General features: G+C 41.9%; 2 protein-coding genes across 6 annotated transcripts in view; one reads left to right on the plus strand and one right to left on the minus strand.

The window, feature by feature from the left end:
• Window positions 1-663: 663 nt before the first annotated feature.
• LOC108499541 lies at window positions 664-14,339 on the minus strand. 4 transcript variants are annotated; one of them, XM_017819452.1, is made up of 3 exons: window positions 13,101-13,446; window positions 11,216-11,345; window positions 664-1,896 (listed from the first exon to the last, which is right to left on the minus strand). In XM_017819452.1, the coding sequence occupies exons 1-3, from the start codon at window positions 13,433-13,435 to the stop codon at window positions 1,717-1,719; spliced, it is 645 nt and encodes a 214-aa protein (XP_017674941.1). In that variant the 5' UTR covers window positions 13,436-13,446; the 3' UTR covers window positions 664-1,716. The 4 variants fall into 4 exon arrangements, 2 of the variants coding, with proteins under 2 accessions (XP_017674941.1, XP_017674943.1); XR_001875575.1 differs by lacking the exon at window positions 13,101-13,446 and adding an exon at window positions 14,289-14,339 and having other exon boundaries at window positions 1,792-1,896; XR_001875574.1 differs by lacking the exon at window positions 13,101-13,446 and adding an exon at window positions 12,262-12,878 and having other exon boundaries at window positions 1,792-1,896.
• Window positions 14,340-14,363: 24 nt separating this feature from the next.
• Window positions 14,364-26,405, plus strand: part of PTPN2 (protein tyrosine phosphatase, non-receptor type 2) — a 29,022-nt gene continuing 16,980 nt past the window's right edge. For both annotated transcript variants that reach the window (XM_017819463.1, XM_017819462.1), the window contains exons 1-4: window positions 14,364-14,564; window positions 17,083-17,173; window positions 24,454-24,554; window positions 25,156-25,254. In XM_017819463.1, coding sequence (XP_017674952.1) covers window positions 14,496-14,564; window positions 17,083-17,173; window positions 24,454-24,554; window positions 25,156-25,254 — 360 coding nt within the window. In that variant the 5' untranslated portion in view covers window positions 14,364-14,495. The remainder of the gene's footprint in view (window positions 14,565-17,082; window positions 17,174-24,453; window positions 24,555-25,155; window positions 25,255-26,405) is intronic.

The raw sequence follows: 26,405 nt of genomic DNA on the forward strand, positions 1-26,405 counted from the left end.
AGTCCTGCTGGCCACGCTATTCCTGATACAGGCTAGGATGCCATTGGTCTTCTTGGCCACCCAGGCACACTGCTAACTCATATTCAGCTTGCTGTCAATCAGTACCACCGGGTCCCTTTCTGCCCGACCGCTTTCCAGCCACTCTGTCCCCAACCTTTAGTGCTCCATGGGGTTGTTGTGGCCAAAGTGCAGGACTGAGCACTTGGTCTTGTTGTACCTCATACTATTGGATTCGGCCCATCAATCCAGCCTGTCCAGGTCCCTCTGCAGAGCCCTCTTATCTGTCAGCAGATTGACACTCCCCCCCATCTTGGTGTCATCTGCAAATTTGCTAATGGTGGACTCAATCCCCTCGTCCAGATCATCAGTAAAGATATTAAAAAGGATTGGGCCCAACACTGATCCCTGGGGGACACCACTAGTGACCAGCAGCCAATTGGATGCTGCACTGTTCACCACCGCTCTCTGGACCCGGCCCTCCAGCCAGTTCCTAACCCAGCACAGAGTGCCCCTGTCCAAGCCGTGGGCTGCCAGCTTTTTCAGGAGTGTGCTGTGGGAGACGGTGTCAAAGGCTTTGCTGAAGTCCAGGTAGACACATCCACAGCCTTCCCTCATCCACCAGGCGACTCACCTGGTCACAGAAGGAGATCAGGTTGTTCAGGCAGGACCTGCCCCTCCAAAATCCATGCTGGCTGGGTCTGATCCCCCGGCAGTCCTGCACGTGCTGGGTGACGGCACTCAGGATGATCTGCTCCATAACCTTGCCAGGCACAGAGGTCAGGCTGACAGGCCTGTAGTTTCCCAGATCCTTCTTCCAGCCTTTCTTATGGATGGGCGTCACATTGGCCAACTTCCAGTCATCTGGAACCTCCACAGTTAGCTAGGACTGGTGATAAGTGATGGAGAGAGCTTGGTGAGCTCCTCTGGCAGCTCCCTCATCACTCCTGCTCTGTGGGATTGAAGGCGGAGGCACAGCTGATGAACGGCACAGAAGCAGGGCTGAGCCATGTTACACAGGGATGCCATCCATCCTGTATGTGACTGAATTTCGTTTACCAGAGGTATATCTTTAGATTATTTTTTTCTTTATTTGGAGTTTTTCTTCCATTTTTGAAGTGAGCATACAACTTGATGTGATCTGCTTAATAGATTGGAAAATTTTAAGTGGTTGGTTACTGGAGCTGACTCAAGGCATCTCCACTGACAGGAAAATTTGAATTATGCAGCAGTAAGTAGAGTCTGTATACAATAGAACATGGAGGTTGTGGAAGGTGGATGTGTATGAAGAAGACCATGGAGGAAAGAGAAGAGGGAGGTGTAGGGAGATCCACTGTTGAGACTAGCTGAGATTTACTGGGGTTTTGAATGACTAGGAGTAGAACTAAGAGGCCTACTTCATCTGTCACTGGATCCCAGCCCTCCAGTCTCTAGTTTCAGGAGATTGTGCCTCTCCTTGCCCACAGCCCTTACCTCTCAAGCAGTAAATAATTCATCATTTACATCTCCCACACTGCTGCCAGGGCTCAGCTGCTCTCATGAAAGGATGGGGCAGAGATAGGACCAAGTCAGAAGGGTCAGGTTTGCTACTGCAGCTGGTGCATACTCTGAGAGTGAGTATAAAGCATGCACACATACAATATAACACATGCATCCTTACAGTATAAAAGTGTAAATTACTCAGGCTGAGAGAGTTTGCTGTCAGAAGGTAGAAATCAGTTATTCACATGGTATGAACAGCTCAAAGTCATGGTATTCCTCTTCACAGGAGAAAGGCCTTGGCAGAAGAAAGAGTAGAATTTGGCTGCTCTTTATTGGGACCATTGTGCCACCCTGAACATCTGCATCCATAGGCAACCTGCCTACATTGCCTGTACCTGCAGCTGGCCTTGCTGTTCCCTGTTGAAATAAAATAAAGACTCTAAAGTTAAAACAGCATTGCCTGTCAGTACAAATAAATGACTTCAAGACTTTTTTTTTTTTCATTTGGCAAAAGAAGAAGTATTTATATTGGGGCATAATATCTAAATGTTTGTCTGGTACAAATCTGAACTCATAGGGCAGCAGAGGTGGTTCAACACAGTTTGAAAGATGACAACACAATACAGTATTCACTGTGGAAGTAACTTGTTTGTTACTCTTGTTACATGATCAATACTTTGTTGTTGGTAAGTGTAACAAACATGCTTCATTAAAATGATATTTAGCTATAATAGGCTAAAGAGCTTTTTAAAATTAGCATTTTAGGAAAACCACATATTCTCCAAACACAACAGGATTACCTATTACAAAAAATATACTTAAGCAGCTGTACAGGGACATTAATATAACTCTGCAGCAGTTGAACAAACTCAGGGCCCATCCCAAAAAGAGCCTTATACTTATGACTTTCAACAAAACAATAATACTTGGGGCCATTTTCTTGTATCTAAAAGAAAGGAATAACAATCTTTTCTGTGTTCTGGGTCTAACAGGAATCTCAGCTAGGGCAAGAGGCTGTGCTTACAGACAGCTTCAGAGTTCAAGGAATATTTCTGAAAGGGCATAGCCAAGATTTTCAGACTGTTAAATGACACTTTAATTTCTTTCTATGTAGTATAGACCCTGTCTCTCTGTCTCAAATTTCAAATTTCTACATGGTGTATAGAGAAACTATATTATAGACTTGGAATCACCTATTTATGAATTGCATATGCTGCATATAGCTTATATATGATCATTGTGGGGCATAACAAGATGAAGTTTATTTAGCTAAGGAACAGTCTGGGGGCAGAGTCCAGATAATATATATCAGCAAATGTTAAATGGACAGGGACATTTCAGACTCTGGTAGAGAGAACACCGAAAGGCTCCCTAGAGTTCTGCTAAACACTCCTCCTCCCTCTGACATTTCTGAAAGGAAATGTGATGAATTTATTGTGACAAAAATAATAGTTCATTGTTTCCAAAGCATTTGAAACATCTTGATTAAGAACATGTAATGAAATACCAGACAAGATTCCAGGGGAAGCATATTTGAATTTCTGGAAGACACATGACTACAAAAACTAATTTCCCATTCACTGGAATTTTTTCCTCTGCCAGTGAAATTCTCACTAACAAAAATGCTGCCTTACAAGCAGCTATAAGGGTGCGCTCCCTTCAAAGAGGAAATGTACATTGGCTTCATACTAATCACCAACCACTTCATTCATCATATCTCTCAACCCAGTGATGCTGCCAGATCAGAATCATAACAAGGAGAAATTCCCAACATGAATTGCTATGAGGACAGATTACTCAAAGGACCAGTCATTAGTTGCAGCAAAGAATTTATGTAATTTTAATTTGTTATTGCGTAAACTGTATGGTCATAGTTTATGTTAACGTATTTTCAATTAAATTATTTCTAAATCTTAAAATTTCACTGTTGCAAGAGAAAAATCAGGTCTGCATGCTGTTAAATCTCTTTTCTATGGAACTGTACAAATTAGCATGGTCACTTGGCCTTACAGGAATAAGGAATGTTTGTGTTGTGACAGATACTTTAACTGAAAACTCAAGGCATGTGCCAAAAGAAATACAGCCCAAAGATGAGAGAGCATCCACCATATGAACGCACTGAAAAAAGCACTTGAGTATTTTGAGGCATGTTCACATCGTGCCTTAGGATTAATGGCACTTTGAACATCCCACACAGCTCTATTGTGGAGGCTTATTAGCAACTGCTGAACAGTGAATGCTCCTTTCAGCAAAGGTCAGGTAAGTCATACTAATTACCAGCAAGGTAATTACCAGCTTCCTGCCCAAAGTAACCCGCTGCCATGTAAAGGAGGAAACAATGTATGCCTAAAAGACATAATTTCTACCCACACAACTTATTCAACATTTGCCCAAAAGTATCTGCTTTTGAACAAGCTGAAATACAATTATTTCAGATGCCTGCATCTTTGGTGAGTGGCTGATCTACTGTTCCTAGGTACTGAGAATAACTCTTGAGCCCATGCCCTTGAGATATCTGAAATACAAAGAAAATACACGGCACATTGTGGTGCTCTGTGGGAGGACAGCAGGAACAGATGATATTTATATACACAAGTATTATGCACAGAGTATAAACACACAAATGAACAGTGCACAGAATCTACTTAACCACCATCTGCTGACTTGCACAGATTAGTCAAAGCAAAAATATTGTTTCCATTTTCTCTCTAATAATGCTATAATCTGATCCTGAGAGAGGTAGATTTCCAAGAGTTAATAATGCAGTTATCTGCATGATCATTAAAACTATCTGCCTTACTTTTTGTAGAAATATTTTTAAATTATCAAGAAAAATAAAAGTCGGCACTTGGTAATTCTAGCTAATATAATTTTCATCACATTGGGTAACACTTCATAGATTTAAAGGTATACTTATGTGCAACTTGCATAACAAAAACTATTGTATAAAATGCTGCACACGTAAGTTTCCAGTTAGAGTAACCGGAGGTGTATAACTTGCAGAATAGATTTCATTAATCTAATCAGTTATCGAACTCATTAACAAGTCACTCCTCTGTGTGAACAAAGCAGTCCCAAATACTTCCTCTCTAAGGAAAGTGAGAGATAAAAAAAAGAGAAGGCATATATATTTATGTTTTAGAAACATAATAATTTTTCATTGGAATCTCCTGTCTAAATATAGTCAGGATTTATTCCACTTGCTGTGACAGAATTGTGTAAATTCTATTGTAATATTGCATAACGTTGACACCTATTTGACAGCAAAATTAGCTGAAATGACTGATGCAGTTACCTCCTTCAGCTGTCTGCCTCATCCTACTTTCCAAGGTTGCTAAAACTCTGGAAATTAGGTGAGAATTGTCCTTAACACTTCATTATCCTTACCACTTTTCTTGGGACAAAGAAATACTGGCATAATAGGATTTGACTTTCCCCAGAACAGACATTCCTCTAGAACAAAGACTGCGTATGTGTCAGTTTCACAAATAATACATCCCACTTCTTATTTCGTCATAGCTGCTGGCATATTGGATTGACAGGAAGCTGAACATGAGCCAGCAGTGTGCCCAGGTGGCCAAGAAGGCCAATGGCATCCTGGCCTGTATCAGGAACAGTGTGGCCAACAGGTCCAAGGAAGTGAGTCTTCCCCTGTACTCAGCGCTGGTGAGGCCACACCTCGAGCACTGTGTCCAGTTCTGGGCCCCTCAGTTCAGGAAGGATATTGAGGTCCTGGAGCAGGTCCAGAGAAGAGCAACTAGGCTGGTGAAGGGACTTGAGCACAAGTCCTATGAGGAGAGGCTGAGGGAGCTGGGGCTGTTCAGCCTGGAGAAGAGGAGGCTCAGGGGAGACCTCATCAGTCTCTACAACTCCCTGACAGGAGGTTGTAGCCAGGTGGGGGTTGGTCTCTTTTCCCAGGCAACCATCAGCAAGACAAGAGGGCATGGTCTTAAGTTGTGCCAGGGGAGTTTAGGTTAGATATTGGAAAGAATATCTTTACAGAGAGGGTGATCAGACATTGGAATGGGCTGCCCAGGGAAGTAGTGGATTCTCCATCCCTGGAGATTTTTAAAAAGAGACTGGATGTAGCACTCAGTGCCATGGTCTAGTAACCGCAGCGGTAGTGGATCAAGGGTTGGACTTGATGATCTCTGAGGTCCCTTCCAACCCAGCTGATTCTATGATTCTATTCTATGATTCTATATTATTCCTCGTTTGGCATTTACCAGCCAAGATATACTTTGAATCTAGAAATTAGACTGTGCATTTATAACTTCTGATGATAGTATGTAGAAGGTACTACCAATATGTTGAGAAGAAAAGGGAAATCAGGACCATTCGGATTATTATATAAATAATTATTAATGTAACAACCTGTACCTGTTAAGGTATGCAGATATGGGTTTATGGCAGTCCTATGTCCTAATCCCCTCCTCACAGTATCATTTTCAGGAATCTAATCACCAGACTCAACTAAATGTTCTTTCTTAATCAAGAAAAACAAAGGGCAAAACTAAGGTGGTCTTTCTTGAACACATGCACACAAAAGAAAATACCTTTGCTTTCGCTCTGCATCTTATCATTTCTGCTCAGTGCTTAAGAAAGGGATAGTAAGAAGTAAACAGCCACCTTTGATAATGAAAATAAATTTCAAGTGAATAGAGGTTCCAAAATTAGTATAAGAGAATCGGAGGTAGAAGCTACCTGAGATGCTGAAGTGACCCTGGAGGATATTTCTTGACAAATAGAATCTTAACAACATACTTTGTTTTGTTATGTTTTTGTAGCATTGTTCCATTACTGCAAATCTGTGTTAGTAACATAACTGTATATTTAAATCACGAGAAGAATTTGACTCTGAGTGATCTAAGACACAAGCAAGACACTTCTGATACAAGAATGTGGCAAAATAAAGAAAATGGTGTACTAGGACATCTAATGTGTTTTCTTTGGAGAAATTGCCTCCAGTGTATTTAGAGGGTATGAATGTCTGCCACCAAAGAAGATGTGGGGGTCTGCTTGAGGAGTGGCACCAGAAAGTTTTTAAAAGGAAAATAGTATTGTTTGATGACTAGTGATGTCTCTTTGTACACTGTGAGAGAGTAGGGAAAAAAGAAAAGACATAAAATTCAAAAGATCCAGACACTTTCATACAGCAGTTCTGATACTGGACACGTTCTGCACAAGGTCATTTTTCTCCCCAGGTTGTTAATTCCAGTAAGTGGTCATGTCATGACTTGAACTGCTGGAACTGTTCCACTGGCTAAAATAAGATGTTACAGACCTTGACAGCATTCCAATTGGAAAACGTGTGTTATGGATCATTCTTTCAGTACATTACATTCAGTTTTTGTTTTCTCTGAGAAAACAAACAAATTGGTTTAGCAGTTACAGCCCATTCACATGCCACAAGGGTATGAATTAGAGGTTTTAAATGTCTGGACCAAAGGCAACATAGCATACATTCAGAAATTCTATCATACTTGTTATGCAAAACAGATTTTTTTAGGACTCCTTACTTTGGCAGATTAGTTTCAAAGACACTTTTATAAGAGACATTATCAAAGGAAAAAAAGGAAAGATAAATTTTATATGCACTATTAACTGATTTTTGTAGGAAATCATACTGCCTGAAAAATTAAAAATTTCTTCATGGCTCTTTGCCATATACAGGCAAAATGTATTTTCCTCTTTGCTCTTTGATTTACTTCAAGGGAAAAAGAGAGGTGCATCTATTATCACAATCCTGCCCTGCGATGTAAATGTAGCAATGCGAATTTTTATCTAGTTTTTCATGGTCCTCACAAGATCTGATGCTGTTCCACAGTGACTCAAGTGTGAACACCTTGTTCTGTGTAGCATACCAAAGGACATCTCAGCAGACAAAACTAGCTGCAAATTCGTGGAACCCTGCCATCAAAACAGTGACTCAGAGAATGTGGCTCCTACAGGGCTGCTCATTATCTCCACAGGACAAGTTTATACGGGAAATTGTATGAAATTGGATATATTAATGTCAACTTAAAAACAGGCAAATATATCACAAACCTTGCACAGACCTACCTCTGCTAGCACAGGAAAGACAGAAGTAATTATTGTAACATATGTTGAAGGCCCACCACCACATGGTAAATTTAAGTTTCTATGAAGTTGGTAATAATAAGATTTTTAAAATCATTATTACAGCTAGTAGTAAAAGAAAACCGTTTCCTGTTATTGGCCCTTCAGGTTGTCTAATGCAGAAATATAAATTACAAAATGGATTACATCTGAGGGCTTTTATTACTTTATTTCAAGCTATTGGAGGGAAAAAAAAGGCAAACACAATTTGGAGATTTTTACACCCTTGAAAATAGTCATAATTACTCTGTTCAGATGCCGGGAAACCCAAATAAAACCCGGAACGTAAAATTGAGAACACAAATTTGTAACAGACACATTTATTGTTACTCCTCAGTACAAAGTCTTCTTTTGCTAAAAAGTCTTTTCTTACCAGAACTTGTCCTAGCAAATAACAGTGGTTTGGTGCATCACAACCTTTTCAGTTGTAATTCAAAGAATGCCCTTCATTTTGTAATTTGAAAGATAATCTTGAATGTAGATGAACATATATCTAATCAAGCATGAAAACCACTAAAATACAGAATCTGTGCTACAGACAAGCTACAAGATCATGATACTATGATTTCAAAATTGTAAGAGAATGTGAGTTAAAGACTCACTGGGCAACATAAAGGTGTTTCCAGAACTGCTGCTTAGACACCTCTTAAACCATTATGCAGGTAAAGCGATGCTTTGAAATAATAACTGCAAGATTAGAATGGTCTAAGCATGAACAGCCATATCCAGTCTGTGAGGAAAATAATTTTAAAATCTAATAAACCAGTGATCTTCAAACAAATGTGAAAACTTGATGTCACCTATAGGTAGTTTCTGTAGATGCCATTTCTAGTAAAAAGTTACCTTCTAGCCAGGACTGTGGAATGACATCAAGCCACTCTGGACACTCAGTGAATTAGACTTTCTCACTTGCAAACCATGACGTCAATAAATTCCACTATAGCTAATGATGAAAAGGAAAGAGGGACAGAAAATCAAGTAACATACACAAATCATCCCCAGCAAGCAAGATCCTCTCTACAAGCAAGAAAAATAACAACTCGGAGTCATCTTTCTCTTGGCAACTGGCTCTCCTCCTCTTCCCGTAGCTGCACCCCACACCCCCTGCATTGACTCATAGGCATTAGGCTTTGTGGCTGACTGCACACCCCAGCTTAGGTTGCTGGAAGGGCACAAAAAGCCTCAGCAGAGCCTAAAGTCGTTCTACCCCTCAGACATCCTGGCCAGCTGCCCTTTCTGCCTGCTAGTGTGTCCATTCACTCATGACAGCACTTCAGCCAGTTACACTTTTCTTTTCATACTCCACAAGTATTTCAGCTTCACCGTAGGAGTCCAGGGCCATACAGACTGGCACAGATCTCTGGCCTATGAAACAGACTTTCCTAATAGACCTTAGTATTTCCTTTCTTCCTTGGCCATGAATTTCTTCTACACAGAACTCCAGGCAACAATTTGGGCAATCCTATAGTCTGGGCACAGCTATGTTGCCCTTCTCTTCCCTACTCCCATCACTTTTACTACAGAACTGGTTTTTATCAGACACTAGGATCCCACTGTTGTGGACCTCTGAGGTGACACACTTTCTTAGCTGAATGCAAACCTGTTTGAGCCCCTTGCACTTCTGCTCCTGGCACTGCTACAAGGATTTCCATTTTGCTACATACATTTTGAAGGGTTTGCGGTGGAGTTTTTTGTTTGTTTGTTTTTTTCCTTTTGTTGTATGCCAGAATACAGTTTTGGGCAGGGAGAGGAAAGCAACAATATGGTTCAGAAGTATTTGCACTGACATCCACTTTTGGTAATAGGAATTTTAACTTTCACTTGAACAAGGAATACAGTTTCCAAAAGTCTGAAATATAATGTCTAACTGTAAATGCACACAATAAATGAAATCTGTTTCATCCTGACCATTGGACCTTTTCATCCAGCTTCTCCTGCTCCCTATCAGATGCCAGAAAGTGGCCAGCCCTTCTGGGTTTCAAGTCCTATCCAGCTCATGGGGGAAGGGAGGATCCTGTTCTCCTTTAGGCCTTGGGCTACAAGACTTAAATCAGTAATTATTTGTTCTCATCCTTTCACATCGTGGCAAGCTTAAGCACATTACAGCTTTCTTCCTTAACAGCTAAAATTGATGTGGAGTGTATTTGTGAACAAAACCACCTCAGGGAAGAATTTGTTCTTTGCCTACCAATATCCAAAATGGTTCTCAGAAAAGCAGCACAAACTAGATCATTTCCAATAAATGGTGCTTGAGTAATTCCAGTGAATGACCAAAAAAGTACACATGGAGGAACAAACACTTAGTCCATTCCAGACTGGTACTAAAGTTAATTGTTCAGCCAAGGTCACTGGACAAAAAACATTTAAAACTGACTCGATTGGTCTTCAAGGGCACCAAAGCTAATTTTGAAATCAGAACTGCTGTGGATACCGACTACATTAGGGTGACTGTTCTGTCAGCACAGCAAGGGGCTTCTCAAATTATCAGACATTTTAATAAGAAAACATTGCAATAACTGCCTGTTTGTGTTTATACTAAGACAGAAAACACTAACATCATACCAGATTTTCCAGGAACTATGTTATCGTGCTCGCACGTGTCTCATGCTATCTCAAGGGTTTAAGGGTTTATGTAGTAGTTCATATGGGTTTGGCTGCATAGCTAATCCAGAGCAGGAATACACTATTGGCAATAGAATAAATAAAGTTTTCTAATGAGTGTACTTGGTTTATGTTGTATATACAGTTCTCCTCCACAGACCATTATAGCTGTAGTCTTGGGCCTATCCTGGCCTCACTTCCCAAAAACCAGAGAACTGGTACAGCATTTTCAGCATATTTGTAGTAAAACAACAACCCAAAACCAGACAATGGCAATTTCTTCAGAAACTCCTGGTTTACAAGTTATTGCTTTTTTAAACCAGCTTTCCATGAGCTGTCTCTGGGCACTCATTTGTGTTACAGATTCTAAACATAGTTTCTACCATGAAACTCCCTTTCCTAACAACACGAGTACATTGCTGTCCCAGTATGAACTACATCCCCAAATATCACAAACAGTGGCAAGCACAAGCTTCTCATGTCATAAATGCTATAAATACAGATTAGTCAGCAAGTTTATGTACAGGGAAAAGCCTACCAAAGAATAAAATCAAAGAGGAAGGTGTATATTTTAATTTTGTTATTGAAAATTGTTATTTGGCAGACAGTTTCTGTGTATCTATTCACTTTCTTACACTCAACTTGTGCAATGTAAGTTTTCTGAGGTTAAGAATTATTTTATTAACTGAAACATGAATTCAAAGAAACCTATTTCAAATGAAAACCAATCATTACCTCGAGGGTGGGCACTTGGATTCTTCTCTGTACTTCAAAAATCATAAACATAATTCACAAATATTGTCTTATTTACTTGTTTCATAACAGATCACACATAGAACACTGATTAACTAGAGAGCACTGGAGAACTACAGACATGACCTGTGCCTCAGTCTTGCAGGCAGAAAAATCCAGGAAAGCCATTCCCTATATCGATTTCAAAGCTTGAATCTACAGTTTAAGAAAATCTTGTGCAACATTTCCTTGAGTTACCTGGATAAACTTCTTAAGAACTTACTGATTCATACTGTCCCCTCAGCTTTGCTTCAGAGGCACCTGAAGTGTCCAGTGTGCAGTCCGCTGGTGTCCAGGACATGAGCTTTTCTTGCAGGACTTGAGGAAGCACATCAGCCAGTGGATTTGGAGCACTGTACAACAGAAAAGAAATGCAACAGCATTCAATGGCAGGTATTTGGATGTCAAAACCAGAAGTCTGTTTCAAAACTATTAGTTGCATGGGGAACCACAGTGGTGGCACAGCCACATGCAGGACTGTGCAGCTGGTTATCATAGAGGCTATAGATCATAGAACCATGGGATGGCTTGCATTGGAAGGGACCTTAAAGATCATCTCCTTCCAACCCCCCTGCCATGGAAAGGGGAGTTCCTTTCACTAGACCAGGCTGCTCCAGAGCCCCATTCAGCCTGGCCTTAAACACTTCTAGGGATGGGGCATTCACAACTTCTCTAGGAAACCTGTTCCAATGTCTCACCACCCTCACAGCAAAGAACTTCCTCCTAATATCTAACCTAAATCTACTCTCTTTCAGTTTAAGGCCATTGCCCCTTTCCCTATCACTACATGCCCTTGTAAAAAGTCTCTCTCCATCTTTCTTGCAGGCTCTGTTCAGGTACTGGAAGGCCACAAATTAGGTCACACCTAAGCCTTCCCTTTTCCAGGCTGAACAATCCCAATTCTCTCAGCCTTTCTTCATAGGAGAGGTGCCCCATCCCTCTGACCAACTTGGTGGCCCTCATCTGGACTCACTCCAATGGGTCAATGTCCTTCCTGTGCTGGGGACCCCAGAGCTGGATGAAGTACTCCTGATGGGGTCTCACCAGAGAGTAGAGGGGCAGAATCCCCTCTCTTGACCTACTGGCCACACTGCTTTTGATGCAGCCCAGGATACAATTGGCTTTCTGGGCTGTGAGCGCACATTGCTGGGTCATGTCCAGCCTCTCATCCACCAGCACCCCCAAGTCCTTCTCGGCAGGGCTGCTCTCAATCTGTTCATCCCCCAGCCTGTGTTGATACCAGGGGTTACCCTCACCCAGATGCAGCACCTTACACTTGGTCTTGTTAAACCTCATGAGGTTCCTGAGGGCCCACTTCTCAAGGATGTCCAGGTCCCTCTGCATGGCGTCCTTCCTTCAGATGTGTCAGCCACACCATGTTTAACAAGCTCAGCCCCTGCCTGTGTGTACGTGACTGGTGTCAGGACACTCCGAGGGGGCCCAGGGTGGAGGATGCCCAGTGGCAACAGAGCAGGAGAGCATAGGGGAGGAGCTGGGGCCCAGTGAGGGGTGGAGGCCCCTCAGGGGTGGGAGAGGGCATATCCAAATGTTCCCTGTAAAACCTCCCAGTCCGTGAGAGGCCATGTTGAGAGTTGGGGAGAGCCTGCCGCAGGAAAAGAGTGCCAGGAGTTAAATTTCAGGACAGGGACCCGTGGGAGAGGAGGCAGCGAGGTGGAGGGTAGGGCTGTCACCAGGTTTTGGGGAGGCATTGTGACCTCTCACAGAATGGGTCAGGGTGGAAGGGATCACAGTGGATCATCTGGTCCAACCTCCCTGCTTAAGCAGTGTCATCCCAGAGCACATGTCACAGGACTGCATTCAGACGGTTCTTGAATATCTCCAGTGAGGGAGACTCATAACCTCTCTGGGCAATCTGTTGCAGTGCACAGTCACCCACTCAGTGAAGAATTTCTTCCTCGTATTCAGGTGGAACTTCCTGTGCGTCAATTTCTGCCCGTTGCCTCTTGTCCCATTGCTTGGCACCACCGAGAAGAGCCTGGCTTCATCCTCTTGACACCCTCCCTTTAGATACTTATAGACATTGATGATACATAATCCCCCTTTGCGGCACTAATTCACAAACACATTTTTAAGGCTCTGGGCGTTACCCAGTGACTTTTGCTGAGCCGCAGGCGTTGTTCTTCTGCCCGAGGGCCACCGGCGCTCTCCCCCCGCCGCCCGCGCCCCGCAGCGCTCGCTGCCCCCGCCCGGCCCTTGGCTTTGCTCGGCGTCCGCCGAGCTGCTCCCTGAGGGACTCCCTGTCCCAGTGAGGCAATAGCGGCGGGACGCAGCGTTTCTGCTTTCGGGACGGCGAGCTCCGCCGTGATTTCTCTGTCCCATACGTCCGTGTCTTCGCACTTCTGCTTTTGAGAAGGGGCGGCTGCCGACGGAGCGAGGGGGGTGCGGCGCTGAGCCGGGATGGGGACTCCATGGAAGCGCTCATGCACCCTCAGAGGGCCGTGTCCGCTCAGTGACATCGGGACAGAGATGCAGCGCGAGAGGCTGGAGGCAGAGTGGCTGGAAAGCTGCCCGGCAGAAAAGGACCCGGGAGTGCTGATCGATAGCAGCTGAACATGAGCCAGCAGTGTGCCCAGGTGGGCACACCGGCATCCTGGCCGGTATCAGGAACAGTGTGGCCAGCAGGACCAGTGATTCTCCCTCTGTACTCGGCACTGGTGAGGCCACACCTCAAATACTGTGTTCAGTTCTGGGGCCCTCAATTCAGGAAAGACACTGAGGCGCTGGAGCAGGTCCAGAGAAGAGCAACGAAGCTGGTGAAGAGTCTGGAGCACAAGTCCTATGAGGAGCAGCTGAAGGAGCAGGAGGTGTTTAGACTAGAGAGGAGGAGGCTTCAGGGGAGACCTTATCACTCTACAACTACCTGAAAGGAGGTTGTAGCCAGGTGGGGATGGGGCTCTTCTCCCAGGCAACCAGTGACAGGACGAGAGGAAACAGCATCAGGCCGTGCCAGGGGAGCTTTAGTTTGGAAGTTAGGAAGACTTTCTTCACAGAAAGGGTGATTAGACTCTCGAATGGGCTGCCCAGGGAGTTGGTGGAGTCACGTCCCTGGAGGTGTTTAAGAAAAGACTGGATATGGCACTCAGTGCCATGGTCTAGTTGACAAGGTGGTGTTGGGTCACAGGTTGGACTCGATGATCTCAGAGGTCTTTTCCAACCCGACTAATTCTGTGGTCCTGTGACAACAACCGCTCGGAGGCCCGAAGACCCAGGGCCGACCACGCCCGCGGACACCGCAGGACGACCCCGCCCCCTGTGACGTCACCCCAGGTGCATACCGCCTCCTCCTCCCGGGGGGCGTGGGCACACCGACCCTCGGTGGGCGGGGCGAGGGCCGCGCATGCGCCCGGCGGCGAGACACTCGGTCGCGAGCGTATGTGCGCGCCCGCCGCTCCCGTGAGGCGGGGGGCAGCGCTCCAGCGGTCGCGAGGTCGCTGGCCGGCCTCCCGCGGACAGGCTCGCGTGCCCTGTCGGCCGCCGCCATCATGTCCGCCGCCATCGAGCAGGAGTTTCAGGAGATCGACGCCACGAACGACTGGCAGGCGCGTTATCTGGTGAGCCGAGTGGGATGGTCGGCTCCAGCCGGAGAGCAGGAGGGAAGGAGGGTGGGGGCCAGAGATGGCCGCGGGCCGGCAGCGCCCGTGCCCAGTCCGCGCCGCCGCCTCAGCAGCGGGGAGAGCGGAAGTCGTTGGGCCAGCACGGCTCTCGCCCTCAGGTGCGCGCAGCGGAGCCGCGGGCAGGCGCCGCGCATGCGCGTGAAGGGTGGCCCCGGGAGAGGGGTGCGTGTGGGAGGCGGCGGCGCGCAGGCGCGGGGTGGGGCGCGGCGCGTGCGCGTGCTCGGCGCCTCTCAGCGTCGGTGCCGCCGGGGCTGAACCGAGCGGGGCCCGCGGGACCCCCGCGGTCTGCGGTACGTGTGGGAAGCTGTGCCCCATAACATGGCTTCGGCCAAGGCTCAGTGTCGCCCCTGGGTTTGCGCGGTTCCTCAGGCATCCGCGCTCCCTCCTCAGCGCCCGTTCTCGCTGCAAAGCCTGGCTGCTGCTGGGGGGTCCTGCGCGGCTGCCTCTCAAAAGATGCAGTATTTGCATTTTCTGTGTTGAAACAACGAGATTACGAACTTTCAACAACAGTCACTTCCATAAAATAGACTTTTGTCAGCTAGTATCACTAGAGCTGTTATTTGTGCTAGCAATATTTTAGAGCACTCTCACAAATGAGGAAAAAGAACCAAAAAGCAAAGCTCTTTTTGCTGACTCCACATCGTGCTTTTTCTCTGTTAAATTAGGGATTTATTTGATTTATATGTGATTCAAATACATTATTTCAATATTTCATATATTTCAGTTTCGAATATATCTGTATTTCAAATAAGTAACATTTAATATAAGCCTGCCAGAGTTCAGGAAACATTTGGCCAACACTCTCAGGCACATGGTGTGATTCTTGGGGTTATCCTGTGCAGGGTCAGGAGTTGGGCTTGATGATCCTTGTGGATCCCTTCCAGCTCAGGGTATTCTGTGTCATGGCTGGATATTATGTGGGAAAACTGATTTTAGAAATGGTCATTAAAGTTCCTTAGGTTTGTTTCTTTATAGCAAGCGTGCCCTCCCTCTCATCACTGTAGTAGTGTTTCCAGCTCGTTTAATGTTTCTTTACCTAAGTGCAGGTGTGTTTCTGTGCCCCCACGACGCAGGTGCTTTTAAAAACAAAATATGTTGCGTGCTGTTACTGAGTAATACAAAATTTACATTTCATGGGAACTTGGGTGTGAATGCCTGCCAGATCCATTCATTCCATGTACAGGCTCCCAAAGCTTGTCAGTCGTGTAAACTAGAGAAGCTTCAGTGTGCTGTATCAAAGTAAAAAACCTAATAGATTGAGAGATTTTTATACAAATATGTGGAGCACTGGTGCTTGGCAGTTGCCTCTCCACATTGGGGTTTATGTTCTTTACGGGTTGGTCCTGCACTTAAAGTAAGGTCATGCACCAGATGCTAAAAAATGGAGCTTTCTTTTGTACGGTGGATTTCCGCCGAAGTCCTTTCCAGCTGTGTTCATTGTCCAGGAATAGACTGGGCCATTAAGAAAATTTGAAGACAAAGATAGTGGAAACATTGAGAAGACCAAAGAATGCTCAGTTGTAATGAGAAGTTTAAATGCCCTTTGGGACATAATGATCAAATGCAGCAATATAATCTGAAAACAAAAAGAGAATTCCAAGTAAAATACTGTTAATTCTGTATCATGCAACATCTCTGCTGAGATGGCATTGGTACAGAGATGCAAAGACAGAGTTGAATACATTGGAGGCTGTTTTCAGTTGTCTACATAAGGTAAATCTGTATATCTTAGTGAAATTGTGGAAAAGATGCACTTAGAGGCAAAAAAATTAATAAAGATGAACATTCAGAACAAGTGAACAGTATGATCCTTAAAATAGCGTGTAAATGAATCTGTTTGAATATCTGACATATTATTGAAAGATTTGTATTAATGCACAGGGAGAAGCAGGCTGTGATTTCACACTGATATTTGTGACTCTAGAGTTCTTTCTTATATTGGTTCATGTTTAACTACAGCTGTTTGGGATGAACCATCAAACCACCAAGAATAATCATATGGCTCTTAACAGCAGCCATAAAATCATTAATGAGTTCAGTTACCTTTGTGGGGCTTTAAACTGCCAGTCAGTGTATAGGAGCCAGCAGGAATACTGGTGGAAGTTCCATCTGAGTCTCTTATTGCTGTGGCAGATAAAATGCAAGTCAGAGGGTAAACTGTAAGCATAATAAATATCTGGTTGGTTTGTTTTCCCTTTGATCCTGGTGCATCAGTTGCTTAGCAAGTTGTGCTTATCTTAGTTTGGTTATGTCAACCAAGTGTAGGAAGATCTAAATGACAACAGCTTGGCCAAGAATGAGACACATTTTCTGAGTGAAATTGCAGTAGGTGCAATAAAAGTTGGCTTTAAAATGTTAATTATTAATAACTGCGATTAATTAATAGGATATGTAAAACATTAATCTTAATCATCTTGCTGGCTATAAGTTAACTGCACTTTTTTGTTTTTTAAAGGAAATACGACATAAATCCAGTGACTACCCTCACAGGGTTGCAAAATATCCAGAAAACAGAAATCGAAACAGATACAGAGATGTTAGTCCATGTAAGTATCTTTTCTGTAATAATTGCAGTAATATTTCTAGACTTTTTGCTTATCCTGTTGACTTTAAATACTGAAGCTAATAAGTCATGGTCATTGTGGATTTTACATTTTGTTTATTTCTGTAGGCATGTATCCTATTATAAATGTATTTTTTTGGTAACACATACAGAAAAGTGTGTAACAGGAGGGAGAAAAGTCTGCAGATTAAACTCATTGTGCTGAATGGTGATAAAAGGTTGCAAACCATAGGTATTAGTATATAAATAAGTGTGAGCTGCGAAGTAATATTTTGAAGATATTTTTCTCATAGGGAAATTATTTGTTTAACATTTTGTGTTTAAATGGTACTCAATTTCTACTGTTACTTTAAAAAATACTTAAGATTTAGTTATTTTTGTCTGTATGGTAAATATGGTATGGGGTGCTTTGTACTTTACTAACTGCTGTAAAATGGTCTTTGTGACATAATGATCTTGCATCTCATGTGAAAACCCCTTTTTTTTAGACCAGCTTCTCTGCTACAGAGATGCTGTGGGCTTCTTTTCAACAGCATTTGTGTGAAGAAAAGATTACCGATATGTAGTTAGGGCTGGAGAAAGCTATCATAAATCACTTTAAAAAAGGTTGGGGAAAAAAACTGTACAGCCTTAATTTTTCTACAGCGAATTGAAGTTGGAACAGATTAAATGTTTGTGTGTTCTTCAATATGAAGCCTCTGAGTACTGAAGGGTCGTAAAAGCCTTGTTGCTGGATCCAGAGTTTTTGAAGGGTTGCTGGTGCGTTGGAGCTTCTCGATCAAGTACCTGTTTGTAAGATTTGGAGAAGTGCTGAGCTCCGTGTTTCCAGTTGAAAGTTGTGGTAACAGCGTGTGTGTGGCACTTCTCAAAATTACATGGAAAGGGTCTTGGATTGAGTCATGCTGGTCAGATAGAATGCTGTGTGCTGCTCCTTAGGCTGCTGCCAGGATGCTCACTGGCACAGTGAATTCTCTTCAAATGGCATGATGCCGAATCTTGGTGCTGCAGGCTGGGGAAACTGAACTTAGGAGTTCAGTGCATGACCTCCTTGCTGCGTGTGCGTGGCATTCCATTGGAAAAGTGTACAACTCTGAAGAAGGTACCTCAGATAAGGCAAGGCTCACTAACTCCAACTGTATGCTCAGCAAAGGGAGACAGGCTTCTTGCTGGACACATGTTGGTCTATGCAGAGGTACTTCTGTGTCCCAGGTTTACTGTCCTGTTACAGCACAGCATTGGCATCTTACTGATGCCAAAGTAGATCATGTTTTATTCACTTTCTGTTTCATACCTAAATTGGGATGGGAGTTGTAAGACGAGAAGGCAGGAAGTTGGATTTGAACTCCTGAGAGACCCAGGTTCTATTGCTGGGTCTAATATCCTATACTACTTCTGTGTCAGAAGCTGTATCTATGCGTTTACCATTTTTCCCATTCATGGATTTAATTTCTTAGGCACTAGTGCCAAGAGAATAGAAGTTTCCTTCAACATATTTGTGCTTTTTTCTTTCTTTTTAAAAATAGTGTTTCTAAAATAAATAAAAATACATTTTATTATTTAAGTAGCATCTAATAATGCCTCCAGTAATACCTTACAGATGTGACTTGCATTCATCTCCTACAGTTATTTGGAGCTCAGAATTTTACGATTTTTAAAATTTTTTTAATTTTGGCATGCCTTTTACTGTGATGAAGAGCATCAAACACCTCTATCTTAGTCATGGCAAAGCCTGCTTCTGAAATCTGTGTTTAGCCAGGAGGAAGAAATTTATATGATTCTGTTAATTCCTGGACCCTATGCCAGAGCAGATAGTTAGATAAAATCTGGTATTGAGGTAGTAGTGGGGCTCAGGACAGGGTTAGAGCCATTACGTACTAGCTGACATGAAGTATAGCACGATGAATGAATTAAGATGCTGAAATTTATGAGGAATGTCTCAGTTTTTAGCATTTTTCAAAGAAAGAAGATTTGAATTAGTCCACTGAGATAGCCTACAGAACTGGGCATTAGGAACAAGGCTGTATGACAACAGACCAAAACACTATGTTTGGACTAATTTCTCTTGAATTTTACATCTGTGTTTTCAAATATGACTCATAATTGCTTCTGTAACAATGATTAGAGTTGGAGGAGAAAGAGATTTGGCAGGGAATATATGATAAATAAGATTTCAAGACAGCAGAACCTAAATTTCAAAACAGCTGGGATAAAGCTGTATGGTTTGGTCACTGTGGTGAACACATCTCATCTAATGCAAGGAGCTGGTGTTGCAGAAATGCAAGACAACTCAGTCTCACACAATCTTGAGGACAATTTCGGTCCTTCGCTTTGCAAATCTTACCACTTTTTAACAGTGTTAAAATGAAAACCAGGTGTTACTAGTATTCTCTAAAAGTCAGAGGCCTTCAAAACGAGTTGTTAGACTTTCAAGATCCAGCCACTGAACCATGTTGCAAGACGTTATTTGAAGAAAACGTTTTATTTCTCCCTGGCACTGAGAAAGTTGTTTATTAACCACGGTGGTGGCTGAGCCAGCCTAAGATCCAAGGTGGTGTGTCTGCAAGAGGAAATGCAAGGATTTTTCTGTCTTATGGAAAATATGCCAATTACAAGTGCAGGAAAAAATGCTTTGGGTTGGTTTGCCCCGTTTCAAACATGATGCATGAGACAAGTACACTGAAACCAATTTGTGTCTGTTACATACATTTCTAGGTAAAAATTAATTTGTGTTAGCTGGGAAAGGCTAATCATCTCTGCCCATTACAGTTGAGTTTCACATAGTTTCCAGTTTCATAAGTATTTTTGTTACTGTCCGTTTTTGTTGGCTAAAGAGCTATAGTGTGTATAAGTTTGGTTTGGTAAAAGCCTGAAGAGTTACCGCCTAGTTAAAAATTCCAGCAGTCCAGCAGTTTGGTATTAATCTAGAATAGAGAGAGGAATATTTTGACTATGTCATACTATTGAAACAGGAAGTTAATCTGAAATAGGTTTGGTTTGACAGCCAGTCATTTCCGGACAGATGAAACCATTTCTCAGAAAACATCGTTAAGAGAGGAAAGTAACTTGTGAGGTTGTTATTCTTTATTAATATCTTCAATGAAACTGTCTCAGATTGACTGTAGACACCTTTCAGACATCTGCTTACTGTGTTACCAGATTTAGAGGCAAGAAGGAAATCCCCTCAGCAAAACTGGCAGGATTTTTTTTCCTTTAGCTTTTGGAGGGTAGATGGGGGTTTACGCAGTTTTATCTTCAGCCTTCCTTTGTAATATGGTGTGTGGCTCAATATCCTGGGTCGTCTGAGCATTTTTGCCTGATAGATCATGTTGCTGTTGGAGGATGTTGCAAGGTAGTGATTTCACTTGCTTTATTCTTGAGGCCATGAGTAGACTTTCTCTCAGATCTTTCAGCCATAGGCTTGCAGTTGGCCAGGGAGAGAGGAACATGAAGAGTATTGTGCTTTACAGGCAGCAGCGTTGAAGCTGATTTGAATGGTTTTGCACATGGTGCTGATTAATTGTCATTGCAGAAATGTTACCTTTCTGTACTGTTTTGAGTGTATGTGCTGGGAACAGGGAGATTTCTGTCCAAAATAAGCCTGCTGGGTTTCTTGTTGTCCATGTTAGAAGCTAACATTGATAATATTTATGATGTTATCTAATGATTCTCTAAAACATCTTGTTACCAGAAATATTGTAAAATAAACTCAACATGCTGCTTTTGGAGATCCTTCTTTCTTTGGGGTTAGAGAAGACGGAAACTTTATAGCACATGCTGATCTAAACTTTAGCGTGTCTTAAGATTGCCTTTCACCATCTTTAGAAGTGTGCGGATCCTGTGCCATAGTTACGCGTGTGTTTCGGTATGAATGCACTTCGGTCATGACTAGGCCATGATTGGTGTGATGGCTTGTGTTGTGTACAACCAGTGACAGGGTGGTGGGGAAAAGTCACTTTGCCTTTCCTTTGCCTTAGGCTACCTCTGTACCTTGTGACTGTAAGTCTAGTGATAGAGTATTGTAATTTGAATAATTTAGCAGCTCAGATAGACTGAATTTAGATTAGTGAAATGGAGGGGATTTGCTGGTAGGCGGGAAAGGGTCAGGCAGGGTCACTGGGATGGCTTATGGCTGCATGTTTTATTTATGACTTTCTTTAATCCACTAAGTGGATCGTCCTCCTCTATTGTTAATAGCTCTATATTTGGGGGACCAGAAACGTCTTTTGGATAAAAGATAATTTTAAAATTATACAGTAGATTCACTTCTAGACACACAGTTGTTTTCAAATAAAAACCTTTCATTAACCAACTGCAAGAACTGCATGATGTCAAACACCAAATGTGTTTTATCTCGGTTTTAACAGGATCTGTCATTTTCTCTTTAGCAGGGAGTGGGCTGATTGATGTGTAATGTGAAGTCTTGGCCTCACTTGAAGCTTGGGGAGTATTGTCAGTGATATCAGTTGGACAGGGCTTCACTGGAAGTAGGCAATCAGAGTTTGCTTATCTCAGATAGGGTTGTTCTGGGAGTGGGTTTTCTCAGTGCAAGAGCCAGAATGAGAATAATTTTTAAGATTTCCACTTCCCTTTCAGGCTGCATAGCTTGTTGAAATAGGGGAATTAGCACTTCAGAAAATGATTACTGTATTTTAGCTGTTGTGGGCATGGCAACGTGTAAGATAAGATTTATCTTAAAGATTTAAGATAGGTTTATCATTCATATGAATCTTAGGTACTTTGTAACTGGAAATGATTTACATACGGGAAATATGTTACAGCAAACTCACTGTCAAAAGTTGGCTTGCTTCATTTAATTCAGAAGAGCAAGCCAGGGTTTGAATGAGGTTTCTAGGTCATTGTGTCCTTTAAGAACCTTTTCCCTTGAAAGAAGGGAAATCAATATATCCTAGTGTCTGTCTTTGTCCTGTGGACTGTATGCCAGAGTATTTGTTGGATCGCCTCTGTTTTACTTGGGGAGGAAGAGGGAGGCTGTCTGTGCATAGAATTAGTTGTTAAAGGGACTTTAAAAAAACCCAAACTTTCAGAATGTTATTTGTCATGTTTACAAAGCAGAATTTATAAGAAGAAAAAAATAAAGCTGGGAGTGTGTCTAAGGATTAAAGTAGGGAACCTCCTTAGAGCCTCGGCAGTTATCTCCCCCGGGCAGCAGAACTGCAGCTGCCGCTGGGTGATTAAATTGTTAACGTGCTTGCTGACGTCACCTTTCCGAGAACACTAGTACCGGTATGTGTGATTTACTATAACAAGATCTTAAGTTTTTCCTGTTGGCAAATGACATGTAATATTTACAGCGGTCTTGGTTTCTCTCCAGTAGAAACATTTCAGATAAAGTGATACATGAAAGGAAAGAGTAATGCTTTCCTATCCCAGCAAAATAATACAAAGAGATATATTTTACTTTAAAATGCACATGTGTCTTAATTTTACTGTGTATTGGCTTTGATAATATATTTTTTCTTCACACAGAGGTATCATAATTTTTTTTAAAGACTCCTGAAAGTCAAGATGGTGTTGCCTTACAACTGGAATGCTAATAAAAACAGACTAACCCAGTAAATTTCTCATGCTTTTATATTAAAAAGAATTTTTCAGCATATTTCTGTTCTCTGCGTGTTTGTATGTGACTGCATGTAAAAGCTAGGACCTAAAGGAGGTGCGGTAACAACCCCAAATCTGAGTCCTTGAACAACAAAAAAATAGTTGTACTTTACCGTTGACTTCTCTACTTTAATCCAGCAAGATCATCTCTGGCAGTTGCCAATAGTAGATAGATGAGGGAGAGTATAAAAGCAGATCAAAACCTAGTAAATGTATTTTCCCAGGTTTCCAAACATATGGAAAGTATTTATATAAAATCATATGAGCAATCTGTAGAACAAGAGCCTTAATTCAGTGACTGTTTTTTGATTGCCATCAGCTTTTTTCATGTGCAAGGTTATATTCATGGATTTCTGAGATAAGCCTTGTGCTGTACAGCCTGGCTATGAGTTCAGTTGTCATAGCTGTGCCGAATTTGATACTTGGAAGTTGCTCATGTGAAAACTCATGATTTTGTGCATTTCCCAAGATGTCTATCAAAAGGATGTTAGCCTTTTGGTGCAGGGAGAGGGAAAAGTGGGCTGGCATTTTAACAGCAATCTGTGCCCCAGTTGAGTTTTGTGGGCTGAAGTCTCTTAAATTCATTTTAGTTTGCTGTTTTTTATTTACTCTTCTGAAACAGTCTGCTGAGGCTGTTGAGCTTCAGGAGGTTTGCAGTCAGTTGGATCTCATTTCCTGGCATGTAGTTGTGTACAGATTTTAAACTAAAAGTGCTCTTTGTTTAATACCGTGACCAATAAATGGCTGAAGCATTACTTACTATGAACAAGTCTCATTACCTAAATGTCTCCTAGAGGCTGATAAATCAGATACTAAAAGGTTCTAGGAACAGCCACAATGACTTTTTATTATGCAGTGTTTGAGCTTGACAGTATGGTCATCTTTCTCATATTAATGTTAGAATTTTATCCTTCACTTGCCTCTGCCATAAATAGGGGAATCTTCTGTCTTGCCTATGTAATTGTGAGAGACTGAAACCATGTAATTAGATTAGGCTTCATTTAATTGAAAGATTTGTTAAATATGTACGTTTTTGCATGTGTCTCTTTATTATTGTTATATTGTACAGTATTTGACAATAACTCATGGGGAAAATTAAATTGATCAATGCTTAGTTTGAATTATTGCAAGTACATTTTGGTGAGTTTTTTTAGCTGTGTGAGTTTTTCTTTATGATTCTACCTCAACCTATGAAACTTCACCAAAAATTTTGGAATTCTGAACACAAAGGAAACCATGCAGTGGAGTGATCTGATGTGATAGGACAGTGTTGCCTGGTGTGAGTTGTGGTGCTGTTGTATTAAGGAAATGCAGCTGCTGAGGGATGACTGTGAGCATCTTTCGGCGTGTATGGGAGGGTTGTTTTGTTTGGCTGTTTTTTTTAAATAAAAATGGGTATTCCAGTTTTCTGAGCATCTGCTAGTAGTCGCTTCCTGAAATTACTCCCATGTAATGCTGAGGGGAGAATGAGACAGGCGGTTATCAAAGATAGATGAGAAATTATTTTCACATATACAAATAATTTACTGCTTGGGTAGGACTGCAATATTTATTTCAAGTTGCTTGTCAGACCTAAACTTGCCTATGAGAGAGTATTCATCCAGATGGATGCATCATTAATTCTTAATTTTGTTTGAATTTTAGATGATCATAGTCGTGTAAAACTCCAGAACACCGAGAATGACTATATCAATGCCAGCCTAGTGGTCATAGAAGAAGCCCAGAGATACTATATTTTAACACAGGTGAGTAGTACCAATTACTACAGTATTACAGGGATTGAGAATCTAGGGGAGGGGGATTTGTACAGTTGTAATTTGTATTTGGACGATTCCTTGTCTGTATGTATTACATATATCTCATATTAACAGCCTGTGTGATGTAGCTGTGATCAGATTATTTTATATTTTAAGAAAAGCTAAAGGGAATATTGAAGTATGATTAATTTACTGCGTATGAAGCTTTTCAAGTATTTCTTGCTCTTCAGTTCTTTAGGAAATAGGTTGCAACAATACTTTAACCCCTTAATTCATCTTGTACCTTCTGAACAGTAGTTTTAATTCTAATGGCAAAGTAGTACTGATGCTTTCCCTGAGTTTTTATTGTTCTGTTGTTTGGTTTTGTTTGATTGGTTTTTTTCTTTAAAAAAAATACACAGCCATTTCAAGTCCTGTAGTGGTCTGGGCAGTGTGGTTACTTTCTTGCCTGCCACTTCTATAATTCTATTAAAAATTTGTTTAAACGTTCAGAGGAAGACTTATTCCTCTTTTCCACAGTGAACTATTAACTGTGTTCAAATACCGGTTTGCCTATATGTTCTCACGCCCATTTTTCTTTACTACACAGGGTCCTCTGCCTAATACCTGTTGTCATTTTTGGCTGATGGTATGGCAGCAACAAACCAAAGCAGTTGTCATGCTGAACAGAATTGTTGAAAAAGAATCAGTAAGTGAAATTAGGCCTAAAGCTGTAAAGCCATATAATTTTAAAACAGTTGAGCAGTGTTTGATTGTTACATTTAAAGAACTAACAAACTTTCTCACTGGTGTACAGCATAATGTGTATTGAATGTAACATTAAAGTGATGGAGCTAAGACCTAAAGTTCAGTTTGGTGAAAATAGCGTCCATTTGGTGATGAATGCAGAAAGGTGAAAGTAACATTCTGAGAAAGGAGGATATGCAGATAGAAATAGTGTGGAGTAGAGGCAGCGTAAGATGCTCTTGGAACAAAATGGAAGGTGGGAAAACAAGTTTGAATTAAAGTATCTTTAGATTAATTCCTCTAAATCTGATTCCTCTGAAGAGTAGTACATTTGTTATATAGGGATGTTAGCTGTAACAGTGAAGACAAACTGCTGCCCAAGAACTGGTGAACAGTTGGTATACATGCAGAATATAGAAATTTTCTGCTATGATGTAGCTTTTCTGCTAATGCACATAAGAGCACTGTGGATTTTAGTTATAAGTGCATATCATTTGAAGTTTATGTCTTTTCTTCAGAGTAGATTAGTTAGGGAAGAAGATTGGTCTTCTAAAAAGTCACTTGTTTTCTTGTGCAAAAATTTTCCTACAAAAAGTTTGAGTGCAGAGCAAGAGGAATAAAAGACAATGGTTTTGCATTGCTTTGTTCGCTTATCCTTTGTTTCACTAGAACCTTCCAGTATACAACAAGCCTGGAGAGAACTGGATGTGATAGAAGAGTTCTGTAAATGTGCAGGTGTGCATGTCAGAAATGGGGGGAGGAAATGCTGAAACAGCTGAACAGAGGTCTCGGTTCCCTGTTGAGAACTAGAGGGGGGAGAGGGAGAAGGGTTAAGATGTATCTCAAAACATGTTAGCCCTGCAGTGAAAGGAAGCATAAACAGATAAAGCTGGAATGCATAATAGCCACTGAAGCAGTTGTAGTGACTTGTCTGTAAACATTATGGATTACAGACTTTGAGAGTTCTCAAACTGGGAGCAGGTACTTGAGTCTACTGTGTTGAATAATGGGGTCTCAAAATCTGCACATGCAAAGCCCAAGATACTAGGAGATTTAACCAGATTTTTTTCTTTTTTCCCCCCTTCTTTTTTTCCTTCCTTTAAAAAAAAATCA

This window comes from Lepidothrix coronata, unplaced genomic scaffold (assembly GCF_001604755.1).
Source record: "Lepidothrix coronata isolate B3197 unplaced genomic scaffold, Lepidothrix_coronata-1.0 Scaffold75, whole genome shotgun sequence".
Classification (NCBI taxonomy): Eukaryota; Metazoa; Chordata; class Aves; order Passeriformes; family Pipridae; genus Lepidothrix; species Lepidothrix coronata.